Consider the following 14,545-nt stretch of genomic DNA (forward strand, 5'->3'; position numbering starts at 1 on the left):
CGGATTCTCTCTGACTGATGATTCATTATCTATTTTATGAAATGATATCCTGAGTTTTCCTGAAGAAGAAAAGCACCTTGTTTACAACAAGAAAATGTGCTTCCAGATTGTGCTCACGTGGAGGTGGTTTGGTGTTCTAGCTGCGCCCTTAGTGTGGTCACAAGACAAGCATTTCTATCTCCATTTTGATGTTGAAAAAAATAATCAATACTGATTTAGATACCACATGATAATAAAAACACATTATTGTATTAAAAGCATCTCTCCACCATTCTGAAACTGTAACCTATATATCGGAGTGCGTCTGCTACATGAGCTAATGACGTCACCCAAACATAACAATTGTTTTGGAAATAAATTAAATCTAAATCAGACCCTAATTTTATTTTTAAGTCCTGTGTCCTGCGTTGATAAACAGGAAACAGCTCATGCTAACATAAGCTAGCATTGTTTTGTTAAGCATGTGGGCTCATCATATTCATGGGTTTTGAAGTAACTCTCTCCGTTTGTTGCGCTGTAGGCAGTGCCAACAAAAAGTCTCAAAACAAAGGATTCCTCTTCCGTAACATCCCAAAAGACCTTGTTTGTCGACAGAAATGGATTACTGTGATGAGGAGGGACCAGTGGACTCAAATGGTTCCCTCCAGACTGAGGGGCGAGCACTTGCAGACAGTTTTAACAAGCCTAATTTTCAACTGAGTGCTTGAGAGCGTTGAAGGCTCGTCTGGTGCACAGGGAGTTTGTGGAAGAGGAAGCTTAGATATAAATGTTTGTTGTGGCTCGCTGCAGTAGTTAAGGATCGACCCTTTTCATTTTAAGTTTCATGCATTTGTTTTTCTTGATGATCTAACCGTGGAGATATGATAAAACATACCTTTGCATCCTTAAAACGGCTGTGACACCAAATAGGTCATGTGACTGAAACCCATGAATAAGCTATAGCGTCACTGGAAATCCTGCGTTTTATACTGGATTTGTGTCGTCTTGTGCTCACCTAAGTCTGCGTTCTCTCTTATTTAATCATCTCGCGCTTAACTGTTCTGGGAGCCAAAAGCGAGCCAGACCGCTTTGGAAGCTGGGACAGGGTGCTGGCGCAGGGTCAACCATGGACAGTTAACCTAAGACCAATCCACTCCAAAACAAGCCATGAGTATCTGGGTATTTATTTTTTGACAACCCTAACCTGTACTAAGCATGTGCTCCGTCGTTCCGGTTTGGGGCTAATTGAACTGATGAGCCAATAGGCACATGGGTAATCCTGCTCCTGCCTATACTACATGGTCTGGCGGTATCACACAGGTGTACTTTTGAGTAGTATTCATCAGCTTTCGAGTTCCAAAACGGCCTGGGTTAAACGTCCTGAGTGAGGTTCACTTTTTGTCTGGACTTTACATGTTCTTCCCATACGATGCTACTCTGGTTTCCAAATGGACAACTTTACCTATAGGGACAATGAAGTTATAAAAATGCCTCTGTAGATCTTCGCTACAAAAACCTAAACCTTCCAGCGAGAATATGAGATACAAAAATGTATATTGTTAAACCTTGAGGTGGTTGAAGCTTGTATGTTGCTTTGTCTTTGGTTTGTGAGTCAGAGGTAATCGTCTGTGAGTTGATGGTCACAGCCAGCAGCCCCCTCCGCTCCCTGGACACCCACATGAGGTCCGCTGTCAAAAACAGTACTTCAGTACACTACATTCACACCTCTCAGGAAGGCCGCTTTCACACGGTTGGCTCAGTTTACCTCAAGTTTGAATGTTTATTCTCAACTGCATGTTTTTGTTGGAAGATTAGGATTTATTGGCGAGACACTGCAGGTGAATAGGAAATTTTGTTTTTGTTTTTGTTTGGAACAATTTGCCAAAACCCAAGGTTGTAAAGTTTGGTGTTTGTAGGTGCTACTTTAAGGCCTGACCTAATGTGACGGAGATCGTCACATTATCCCGGCGGACATCCTAAGATTTTTATAAGAGATCTTCTACTGAGAGTGTTTTTCAAACTTCCTATAAGTTATTTGTTCTTTTCTTCTGTATCTACCTCTGTATCTACCTGCGTTGCACCAATGAAATTTCCCCATGTGGGACAATAAAGGATGATCTTATCTTATCTTATCTTATCTTATGAATCACTCCAGAAATTAGACAATTGTGTTGTGTTTTCAAATGAATGCTTGAATGTTGAGAGAGAAAACTCTTAAGACTTTTGCCTGTAGTGTCTCCAATTTATTTTTAAATTCATTAATTTTACCATATATTATTGATATCAGGTGCTCTTTTGTTTTGGTGAATGACTTCAGCACTAACACACCTTATGGTCATTTACATAGTGAGTACCGGAGTGCCGGTAGTTTTATCCCAAAATACTTTTTCACTTTGGGAAGTTTTTTTAACATATGAAACTATTCAGTGACAAAACCTTTGACTGGCATATCTTGTACTTTATACTTCTAATACACAAATTATTAACAGTAGCAACTGCCTTTGATTGTGCAGAATGATACGTAAGTAAACTCCCTCTTTGGGGTTATTGAGCTAATCAGTGTGAAAGTGCCCAGACCTCCCACTCTCAACTTTCACTCTCACCCCTGCTCCTCCTAAGACTCTTTGGTACGGTGACATGAGGACAGTGCTCCAGGACAGTGGCATTCCTCTGCCCACTTATCCAGGCTGCGGCGGCGGGCGTTCATGAAGAAGTTACTAACGGTGGAGAGCTCGAGGCCGAGCTGCTGGGAGATGGTCACCTGCATCTCTTTGGAAGGACGCGGGTTCTCCTTGAAGATGGCCAGCAGGGTGCGCCGCTGCAGGTCACTAAACACCAGCCGTGACTTCTTCTGTGCGTTATTCTTGTCCCTTTCTGCGTCGCTTTCTTTACGTTTACAGGCTGCAACAGAAAAAAAGACATCTAAATCCTCTGAAAAATCCTCCTGGCAATCTAACATGCCCCTAACAGGTTTACATGCACATAGAGTGCGCTAAACAACCAAACTTAATTTGTCCCAAAACCTGTGCCAGTCGGATCCGATTAGGTGTAAATGGGCGCTGAGTAATGTCCAACGCTAACCAGCATTGTAGTGCTAATGTCAACTAGCAACTTTGTAGCAAGTGGAGCTCAGCAGTGTACACAGTCAATGACTTCGACAGTCCTGCCCACTCTGATGAAAAATTTCAATATTACGAGTTTAAAGGCATGACAGAGGTTTACTCACCATTGACAACTCCACAGTCTCTCCCTCTCCTCAGGTTAAGAGTCTGGGTGTCATCCTGTACAAAATCCTCTACTTATCTGACCATATCAACAACATTACCTTGTTATGGGTGTTGCACAACACTTATTATTATCAAATATGCCCTTAGGGTACGGATCTTTACGATGGTCCAAAATCAAGAATTAAAATCAATCTGACAAGTCCATTGACTCTTGAAAGGGGGGTGAGGCAGGGCTGTACCTGGTCTCCCCTTCTATTTGCTTTGTATTTGGAACCATTGGCCAAATTTATTAGACAATCAAAAATCACGGTGTTACAATTGATGGGACGGAACACAAAATTGCCTGCCATGCAGATGATGTTCTATTTTCTTTGACCAAACCAGAAATTTCCATACCCAATGTTATGAATTTTCTTCAAGAAGTTGGTCAAATGTACCAAAAACTGGCAACCCCCTGACCTTCAAAAAGATTTACCCATTTAAATGGCAAACGGAATCTCTTTATTTTCTATATATTTTCTTTACTCCAAAAAATCGTTCATGTGAGGACATGTGAAAAATGATATTATGGCCCCGCCCTAAATCATACAGGAAGTTGTCCATATTGGATCAAACATGGCGCTGACAAAAGTGCACCTCCTCGTTCAAATTTGGCCACAAGGGACAAAACTCATGAGCCATAAAATTCTATAAATTTGAAGCTGATACACATTGGGGTATCGTCAATGTGAATTTTAAACAAAATTTTTAAAAAATGAAAATTTTCCAAAAAGTCTTGCAAAAATCAAGTAGTAAACAAGGACAAATATGCTTGTGTGTGGTAATTAGAACTCTGTGAGTTCTAATTTTGAGTGACAACCTAGTGAAAAAATATGGAAAGACGGCTCAGTAGCGCCACCTCCAAAATCAATTAACATGGGGCCAATGAAAACCCAAAGCCAAAAAAAGTTGCAGTAAATATATGACGCTCACTCCAAAAAATAGTTCATATGAGGACATGTAAAAAATAATATTATGACCCCGCCCTAAACCAGGAAGTCGGCCATGTTAGATCAACCACTGCGCTGACAAAAAGTGCACCTCGTCATACTTTTAGCATCTCCCCCTACTATACAGTTTTTGTTGAAAACACAAATTTGGCCACAAGACACAAAACCCATGAGCAAAACAATTTTAGAAATTTGAAGCTCCTACAGCTTCAACAGCAGTGCCCAAATGTTGTGGCACAAGGGTTGAAAGACTTGAATTCCAAATTTGTAATCATTGGCAATGCCACCCCAAATGGAACATGGGCACAATAATTAAGGTTAACATTGGTAAGCGTGAGAGTGATCAAGTCAGAGACGTGAAATGGGAAAAATTCAATCTGATGAAGTTGTGTACAATTTTATTTCAATCAAAGAGTTCTTTCATCAATGCACTCACACAATAGGATTAGACCTGCATTTTAGTAATGACAGTGTTTGATTACAAGCTTCAAGAATATGAAGGCGGAATTTGAAGGCGGGGTACACCCTGGACAGTGGCCAACTCGTCGCAGGGCCAACACAGAGACATAGACATTACAGACAGTTCACTCTCATATTCATTCACTAGGGCCAATTTAGAGTCACCAATTTTACCTCATACATGCATGTCTTTGGACGGGGGGAGGAGCCGGAGAACCCGGAGAGAGCTCACAGTAACACGGGGAGGACCGGCTTTGCCGCCGTGCACCCCCATGGTGTATGGTTATTATTATTATTGTTATTATTGTTATTATTATTATTATTATTATTATTATTATTATTATTAATAATAATAATTTATTTTCTCTTCCACAAATCACCCCCTGAACTTTAAAGAAAACAAAAAAAAAATTCGACCCAAAATTCCGGATTTGTGAAATTTTTCTGGGGGGTTTCTTAAAGGCCAGATACAGGTCTTTGAGAGCCAAAATTCTTGCAGATTGGCAGGTGTTAAAATACTTATTTGCAAAAATAAAATACAAATCAATTATTTAAAAATCATATGTGATTTCTGGGTGTTTTTTTAGATTGTCACCCACTGTTGAACTGAGCCTATGATGCTGCCATAAATTCTAAGTGGGAGAAGTTGCAAACTTTTTCTCACTGTATATGTTTATTTGCACTGTGAAGAGCACATTACTTGTGACCTGAAAATCAAATGCTCAACGTAAATGAGATGTCACTTTTTTAAAGGATTTTTTGGCCCTTAGGCTTCACTGGACAGGACAGTACAACATGAAATGGGGACTGGGGAAGAACAGTGCAGCAAACCGTCCAATCTCACGGCACTGTGGGTTGCTCACATGGAGCGCACGTGTGCTATCCACTCAGCCACTGAGCGACACAAGATGTCGCTTATCTATGTTTGCCAAAAGTATTGTTGTATGTATAATGGCCTTTGCATTAGCAATTATAGCTGTGACGTTTGATTGCTAATGCTTGATTACTAGGTGCACGTTCTTCTGCCTCTGCTCGTGGCTAATACATTCTTTGATCTGCTGTTGACTGGGACAAGGATCTAACAGGTCAGGGAAACTTAGAGAGTGACTCAAATTGGGGACTCAGAATCTAGTCAACTGTCTGTCAATGTCAGCCAGTCACACATTATTACTTCTCCCTTCCACCTCTCCACCTCTCCCCCTTTCCTCCTCTCCTCTCCTCCTCTCCCCGTCCTCCTTTATCCTTCCTCTGCTCCTATTCTCCTTTCCTCCTCTCCTCATCTGCTCCTCTCCCCCTTTCTCCTTTCCTCCTCTCCTCCTCTGCTCCTCGCCTTCTCGTCTCCTGTGCTCCACTGATGATGGTCGCCCTGTGCTTTTATGCATTACCACTTAAGGCTGGGATTCATTACACCTCAACACAAAGAGCATTCTAATGGTGGCGCCTCGCCGTACTGGACCAGGACTAGACCAGGACTAGACCAGGACTAGACCAGGACTAGACCAGGACTAGACCAGGACTAGACCAGGACTAGACCAGGACTAGACCAGGACTAGACCAGGATTAGACCAGGACTAGACCAGGATTAGACCATGAATGAAGCCAGACCCTGGCTCTGCTCTACAAAGATTAAACTCTGACGTTTGAGTTTAAGAGGAAGATAAGTTATGCTTTTATAGTTCAAATTTATATGACACACATGGAATATATTATACTTTGGACATTTTAAATTGCAAAATGAATCTAAAATTACTTTGTGGCACTGATTTCTGCCTGTCCTCACGTCAAGAAGGTCCTTGGTTCGACTCCTGAGCAGCATGGGGCTTCTCTGTGTGGAATTTGCAAGACTCGTTTATATTTCTATGTGGAACCAGCCTTAAAGCCTGGTTCATAGTCCTCCGTGTGCTTGGGTGCTCCAGTTTCCCCATCAACCCTAGACATGCACAAAAATAAAATCCTCCAGCTACGGTAGTCCTAACCAAACCTAGCACAAAGATCTATAGATGGGTCTCTGGGCGCTTTGATGCAGCGATCACTGGAGCAGTGATCGCTGAGGAGATGCCCCAGTGGCATTGAAAGATGGGTCAAATCCCCATTCATAGAGCACGCACTTAAAGGACACTTTCGATTTATCTGAAGCTGCTGTGGGTATTGGAGCTGTGTATTCTTGAAGCTTGTTTAATGTAATCAAACACTGTCATTACTAAAATGCAGGTCTAATCCTATTGTGTGAGTGCGTTGATGAAAGAACTCTTTGATTGAAATAAAATTGTACACAACAAACCTATAGGTAACTTCATCAGATTGAATTTTTCCCATTTCACGTCTCTGACTTGGTCACTCTCACGCTTACCAATGTTAACCTTAAAGGTCCCATAACATGCAAAATCAACTTTTCAGAGCTTTTAACCTTCTTACATTGCTATTTGTGCTTCATATATGTACCCAGAGTGTTTTTTTGATTGATTCCCGCAGTGTTTAGCTATATTACAGACTATCTCCTTTCCTCAAATCTCCAAACTGACGGGGGGGGGTGTTCACAGGACCGCGTCATAACCACAGGCACGCGTCATCATCCCCCCTCACCCTCCCCCCTCCCCCCTCTCGCCTCTGATGATATTTCTTAACTATTATGTTAAGGGTGTTGCACAACCCTTTTTATTATCAATTATACACTTAGGATAGACTACGAAACGTGAAAAAAAGCATGTTATGGCACCTTTAATTATTGTGCCAATGTTCCATTTGGGGTGGCATTGCCAATGATTACAAATTTGGAATTCAAGTCTTTCAACCCTTGTGCCACAACATTTGGGCACTGCTGTTGAAGCTGTAGGAGCTCAGCTGAGTGTGTGAGTGAGAGTGGTCTTTCCAGGCAGTGTAAAAGCAGCGGATTGGAGTCTGCCTCTGAATGACTACTCAGTCCTCTCCACCACAGCACTTATGGAGCTGTTAATGCATGTCCTGTCAGCAAACCAGACATGGAGACGAGCTGAGCAGTGGTCCGACACTCAAACTACAAGGAGGACATTCCAACATGTCTGCAGTACTCTGGGTAACTCAGGTATAACTCTTGAGTTACTCTCTGGGCCATGAGTTAACCTTGAGTTAACCTCAGTGAACAGACATATCCACATGTGCATGTTCATCTGGATTCATCAGAGCACAGAGAATATGATGTTGTACAAAGTACAGAGGCTCAGTGTCCGAAAGAAGTAAGTTCATTGTTACAGAATAATTGTCTATAAAAAATAGCAACAACAAAAGCACGCGCACTCTTTAGACAGTGCTGTTCAACTGTCTGCAAGTGCACGAGCATTACCTGCCAGACGAAGCGCGCTCATGCGCTGAAATTCGGGCTCGTGCAGCCACTTCCACATGCGGCGGAAGGTCTCGCGGCCGGACTTGAGCTTGGACCAGGGTTTTGGGTTCCGCAGCAGGTCTGAGAGTGTCCCCTGTGAGCGGCAGAGGACGCGCTGAGCAAAGATCGCTTGCGGGATGCTGTATCTCTTCAGCTCCACGGTCACGCGCTGCGCGACCTCCTTGGTGTTTATCTCCTCCAGGGGCGCGCCTTGCGCGTGCCCGGAGGACTGGGGCCACTTGTGGGGAGCCAGAGGCGCGTGCGAGTTGGGTGGCAGGAGCGTGTGACTTGGATTGGTTTGCGATCCATTCAAGTGTGACATCATGACCTCCGCGTGCGGCATCTCATTAGTATCAAACCCCAACATTTTGTCGTGTGCCGCGTGCACAGAGTGCGGCGCGTGGCCGTACGCGTGCGGCGTGTGCTGTGGATGCGGCAGCGACAGTCCATTTCCGAGCGCGTCCACGTGCTCTTTAAAGCCGTACAGGCTGCTGACCGCGGGGAGCGTGCGCTCGTCGCGCATGAGCGTGAAGCTGCCGCTCACGGGGATGTGCCGCTGAAACTTGTCGGTAACGTGGCTTATCGGCGGCAGCGGCGTCAGTGTGGTGTACGAGCAGCTCATCGCTGGCGCATCGCACGCGCCCATGGCATGATGCAGCGGCAGGTCGTGGCGGCAGTCCGCGTCCAGCAGCGCGCTCATGTTCGACATGACCGAGCGCGAGCCCAGCACGCACAGCCCCTGTTGTTTGTCCATTGTCGTGTCCAACGCGTCCAGCTCCGCGTGCACGCATCGATATGCGCTCGTGTACGCGGTCTTCATCCGCGGCCCTCAGTCCATCCGTATGTTTGCCCTTGTATCATCCAGATGTGGCCCCGCGGCTCCTCGCGGCCCCATGCGGCCCCTGCATTCTCTCGCTCTTTGGTGGTGTGCGTGACCGACCTCAGGTCCTGTGCGTGCTGCGAAGCTCCGCGGCGAGTGGAGAGAGGAGAGAGGAGAGAGGAGAGAGGAGAGAGGAGAGAGGAGAGAGGAGAGAGGAGAGAGGAGAGAGGAGAGAGGAGAGAGGAGAGGAGAGGAGAGAAGAGGAGAGGAGAGAGGAGGACGGAGTCAATGAGATGCAGCGGAGGGCGAGGGCGGGGTTTCCAGTCTCTCGCTCGCTCGCTGTGCAGGAGGTGCAGGAGCGCACGGAGGTCCCGGTCCATCTAAAGCATTTCTCCCAAGCGCACGTCCCCTCATAATCATAATCATAATCATAATCATAATAATAATAACCATCATTATGATTGATTATTCCTCTCAGTATGCCACGTGCGTGAACGACGCCGTCATCACTGACCCTCTTGAGCGGTTGGGTCTGACCGAGATGCTGTGCATGAGGACGGAGCTGCTGAGGTGCTGTCCGTGGTGCTGAAGTCCTGCCTGGTTTTCCAGCACTAAGAGAAACAGTCCTTCATCGCGTGTAACGTAACAATCTAACTAGTGCAAAGTAACTATGAATGAATATGAAAATATGTAAATCCCTCTGGAGCAATATGTGTGGACAATGGTATCAAAAATAAAAAACTTTGACAAATGCTCAGAACTGAGTTATAGCCTATTTATGCAAAGTTACTCTCCAAATGTTTATTTAACTTAAACTTTAACCTGGAAAAAGCTAAATCTACAAAAAATACCTATTTCTTTGCCTCAACCTTAATGCACAAATGAGTATGTGACATTGTAATTTAAAGAAATAACACATTGGAGTATTTGATACAGTTTTAATGTCCAGAAAACACTATAATAACATAATATGAAACGGGTAACATAAAAGAGGGAAACAACCTTATAAAAGGTGGAAAAGAAATGTGTGAGAGAGAAGGAAAGAGACAGAAGTGTAAGGAAGAGAAGGAGAAAGAGAGGGGTGAGCGAGTGAGAAAGAGTGAGAGAAGAGTGTGAGGAAGAGAAAGAAGAGTTAAAGACAGAGGAGAGAGAAGAGTGTGATGAAGAGAAGAGAGCTATAGTTGTTTTGCAAATAGCCTAAGTTATAATTCAGTTTCAATTCAGGTTCTATTTATGTAGAAAACATTAGTTATGTGTGGGTGGTGTGAGCTGCTCATGTAGAGATTGGGTCTAGAGGCAGATTGGTAGTAGGGCTTGATATAACCAATCTGATCCGCTTTATCGTCCAAATGTTAAAACAAATATTTTCCCTTGTTTAGTGTTTGATCCTGGTTTTGTCCTTGTTTAATTCTGATTTGGTTCTGGTTTAGTCCAAGGATCGGTTCATCAGGCACATGTAGTTGAAAAGCCCTGCTTTAGATGCCTTGTGCACAAAAAAAATATTTATGTTTAACTAATGCTAACAGTAAGCGACTCTTGCGATAGCTAAACACCATAAAAGAAGCCCAAAGGGCCTGGTTCAGTGAAGACTTCGGCCCCAGAGAGCAGTAAGCTCTCTGGGGGCTGAAGGCTGGAGACCCCTGCTGTAGAACTTAAAGACAAGTGTTCACTGGAAACATTCAACCCAACTTTTACAGCCTATTTATATTTTACAAACAGAAATGGAGTAAAGTTCACAGGTCCCAGCGCAGAGACGCCCAGAAACCATGTCACATTCAATCTGCTGCCTCCTTCTGGAAACAAAAAATACATGACCTTTTTTCAGTCTGAAGAATTGGAACTTGAAGTCCACCTGAGAGTCCATATATATTTATATCATTCATTTTGTTTTATGTACGAGGATCAGGTGAGGGTTGAAACATGGTGAAAGGAAGACTTGGGGGGTGTCTTAAGGCTCATTTATGCGTAAACACATTTTTGGGTTCCAAGTGTAGTTACTGTCACTGCATTAATACTTAGCACCCATTTTAAATAGATATGATTTTTTAAGAACAAACATAAGAAACAGAATAAAACCAGAGAGAACATAGCAGATAAAATAAAATCACGATAAAAACATTTAATATAACTAAAGTGCACTAACTCTAACTCACTCTAACTCACTAACTAATAAACATCCCAATTGGTCCAAAGTTGGTCAAATTTATCCAATTTCAAGTTTAGTCCAAATGTGATCAACTCCATATTCCGTATGTCAATTATAATGTCAGTCCAGTCTCGTGATTGTGGGTGATGGCTTTTTCCCTGCTGCCAGGGGTCGATTTCAAAGATATCCACTGATTGTATCCATGTCAGGAGTTTTGAGGCCCAAATACATAGTTCTAAAATTGAATGGGATGATGATGTCAAAAACAGTCCGTAGCACTTTACTAATCTCAGTCCAATAATTCTGAGCAACAAGACAGTCCCTGAACACATGATAATGGTGGGCCATAACCACAGTTTTTAACAATTGGAATTTCCTTGTGAATATTGAACCCTTTGACACAGTGTGACACATTTTTCCAACAGAATTCCCTCCAAACATGTGATTTTGTGATTTTCTCGAAGGGTGATATATCTTTGTTTACTTGTATATGTTTTGATTAGTTCTTTCCAGGTTATAAGCACAGATTTTACCCAGGGATTTTCCATTTCCTCCAAATGACACGCTTGTCACCTGCCAGTAAAGCCTGAACAGGAGCCACCAGCATCGTATTGCTCCTATATCATATGATCCTCAATATTTTTTCCATTGAGGATCATATTTTGTTGCATTTCCCACAACTATCAGAAATGCAAACTCATATCACAGCTTCAAAATGAGTTGGGTAATTGCAAACCAGATCTGTCAACACACAACTGCACCTGCTCTCTCTGCTGCCCCCTGCAGGCCACCTGCCATGTACTTGCGAGATTCTCTGTGTGTTTGTTTTCTTAAGTGGGTGTATCTGCTTTTATGTGTCTGTTGGTCTGGATGATTGATGTGTCTGCTTCATAATCTGAGCGGGACAGTTGGTGGGATGTGGGGGAGGATCATGAACACAAACGGAGCTGAGGTGGGTTTGAATGACGGGCAACACTCGCACGGGCCTGAAAAATATGTCCTGGTTATATGTTTAAGCCAACAACAGAACATAATAAAAATGCCCTTGTAATTCATATTACTGAGGATGTAACGGGTAAATATATTGCCCATTTTCAACTCGTAATGTGTTATAGTACTGCGTTACTGAAAAATGCTAAATATATCACTGTACCTCGTTACTTTTGTAGCGTGTTACTCCCTACACTGTTTGAGCATAAAGGAGCCTTTAGGCACATTTGGACAGAGTAAGTTGTGGTGACTTGTGGTGGCAGTTCTTATGAGCAATGGGAGATGCTGAGTTTTGGAACAGAAGGTCGATCCACAGCAAACCGTGCAAGATCTAGCTTCCAAATCGGTCTGGCACGCTTTTGGCTCCGGGAACACTTTAACTACACACCAGAGTGAGATGAAAAGACAAGAGAAATCGCAGAGAAAAAGCAGATATAAAGAGAATAGAATAATTTCTCACCAAACGCCAACTACTGCATTAGTGATGGTAAGTTGTTGAAACCCAAATGCTTAGCAAAACAAAGCAAGCAAGTACAATAGCAACATCAGTTTCCTGTTTATCAATGTATGGCACTTGCATCAAGACCCAAAATATTGAATTTCCAGAGCATAATAGGGATGTCAAGATTATTGGGTTAATCGATAACCATGATTATTTAGGTCACAGTATAATTATAAGAAGCTAAAAATAATAATTGTGACTATTTTAGAAGCAAAATTAAGTGGTTTTAATTAAATCTATAAGAGACAAATAAATAAATATAACTATAAAATACATTTCATAAAGCTAATCATAAACTTGAGAAATAGTAACGTGTTGGACGAGATTTTCATACAGGCAGTGTGGAATTACTGAAAGTGTTTTTGTGAATTGCTGAGTATGGCCTTATGATTAAAAAGTATAATTCAGGTATGATTTATATTTTATTTATAAGAAAACATTAGTTATGTTTGGGTGTATGTCGGTGTAATCCCTCATTCGTCCAGGCGTGTTCCATAGTAGAAAAAGCTTCAGTTGTAGTCATCTGGACTCAGTTTGAAAAAATAGACGTTTCGACTCTCATCCAAGAGTCATTGTCAATAACAGAATTTAGGTCGAGAACTCCGATATTAATACTGTTCTGTGGTAAGACCCGCCCATTGGGCGGAGCCTTCCTGAAGTAGAAAGAGTTGTTTGTTTCAACAGAAACTCCCCCCTTGTATCTACCGAGCTAGCCTATTCAGAATCTTAATGGGCTATTAGAAACCTCTTTGTCTTTGTGAGACCCTGGCTCAACCACCCTGAGTACCTGATTAGCATCTGAATGTCCTCTACCTTTCCAGGGGTTCAGTAACCCATTATAAATAACAGGAAGATTAAACCTTAGCCCTCCATTTCTGTTTAAAGAAGGTCTTTCTTTTTTAACAAAAATAGCTTCCTTGACTCCTCTTTCAAACCATCTTTTCTCCCTGCTTAAAACCTTCACCTCACCGTCTTCAAACGAGTGATTAGAGGCTTCAAGATGGAGATGCACGGCACTCTGAGGTCCTGAACTTGTATTTCTTCTGTGCTGATAAAGCCTCTTGTGTAGAGGCTGTTTAGTCTCACCTATGTAACGTTCTTTACAACTTTCTTCACTGCATTGGATCGAATAAACTACATTGCTCTGTTTTTGAGTCGGCAACTTGTCCTTTGGGTGAACCAGTTTTTGTCTTAAAGTGTTTCCTGGTTTAAAATAAACAGGGACTTCGTGTTGTCTAAAAATTCTCTGCAGTTTTTTCCGAGAGGCCAGACACATAAGGGATAGAGACACCCTTCCTTCTCTGTTCCAAAACCAAAAAAAAAAAAAAAGGGAAAAAAAAAAGGGAAACTGAACAGAGAAGGAAGGGTGTCTCTATCCCTTATGTGTCTGGCCTCAGGACAAGTTGCCGACTCAAAAACAGAGCAATGTAGTTTATTCGATCCAATGCAGTGAAGAAAGCTGTAAAGAACGTTACATAGGTGAGACGAAACAGCCTCTACACAAGAGGCTTTATCAGCACAGAAGAAATACTAGTTCAGGACCTCAGAGTGCCGTGCATCTCCATCTTGAAGCCTCTAATCACTCGTTTGAAGACGGTGAGGTGAAGGTTTTAAGCAGGAGAAAAGATGGTTTGAAAGAGGAGTCAAGGAAGATATTTTTGTTAAAAAAGAAAGACCTTCTTTAAGCAGAAATGGAGGGCTAAGGTTTAATCTTCCTGTTATTTATAATGGGTTACTGAACCCCTGGAAAGGTAGAGGACATTCATATGCTAATCAGGTACTCAGGGTGGTTGAGCCAGGGTCTCACAAAGACAAAGAGGATTCTAATAGCCCATTAAGATTCTAAATAGGCTAGCTCGGTAGATACAAGGGGGGAGTTTCTGTTGAAACAAACAACTCTTTCTACTTCAGGAAGGCTCCTCCCAATGGGCGGGTCTTACCACAGAACAGTATTAATATCGGAGTTCTCGACCTAAATTCTGTTATTGACAATGACTCTTGGATGAGAGTCGAATTGTCTATTTTTTCAAACTGAGTCCAGATGACTACAACTGAAGCTTTTTCTATTATGTTTG

General features: G+C 42.6%; 1 protein-coding gene across 1 annotated transcript; it reads right to left on the bottom strand.

The window, feature by feature from the left end:
* Positions 1–2,479: 2,479 nt before the first annotated feature.
* Positions 2,480–8,978, bottom strand: LOC140367362 (one cut domain family member 2-like). Its single transcript, XM_072453798.1, has 2 exons — positions 7,974–8,978; positions 2,480–2,880 (listed from the first exon to the last, which is right to left on the bottom strand). Exons 1-2 carry the CDS (start codon positions 8,830–8,832, stop codon positions 2,594–2,596), a joined length of 1,146 nt encoding a protein of 381 aa, XP_072309899.1. The 5' UTR covers positions 8,833–8,978; the 3' UTR covers positions 2,480–2,593.
* Positions 8,979–14,545: the final 5,567 nt, after the last annotated feature.

The sequence above is a fragment of the Eucyclogobius newberryi genome, unplaced genomic scaffold (assembly GCF_026437365.1).
Source record: "Eucyclogobius newberryi isolate DKJ021-1_F unplaced genomic scaffold, fEucNew1.0.hap1 SCAF_2, whole genome shotgun sequence".
In the NCBI taxonomy this organism is placed as follows: Eukaryota; Metazoa; Chordata; class Actinopteri; order Gobiiformes; family Gobiidae; genus Eucyclogobius; species Eucyclogobius newberryi.

Bases quoted from the DNA above. Each gene is read 5' to 3' on its own strand.
- LOC140367362 (XM_072453798.1), bottom strand. From the start codon at position 8,832: ATGAAGACCGCGTACACGAGCGCATATCGATGCGTGCACGCGGAGCTG. The intron at 2,881-7,973 runs GTAATGCTCGTG...TTTCTGTTGCAG, and splicing joins GAGCGCGCTTCGTCTGGCAG to CCTGTAAACGTAAAGAAAGC.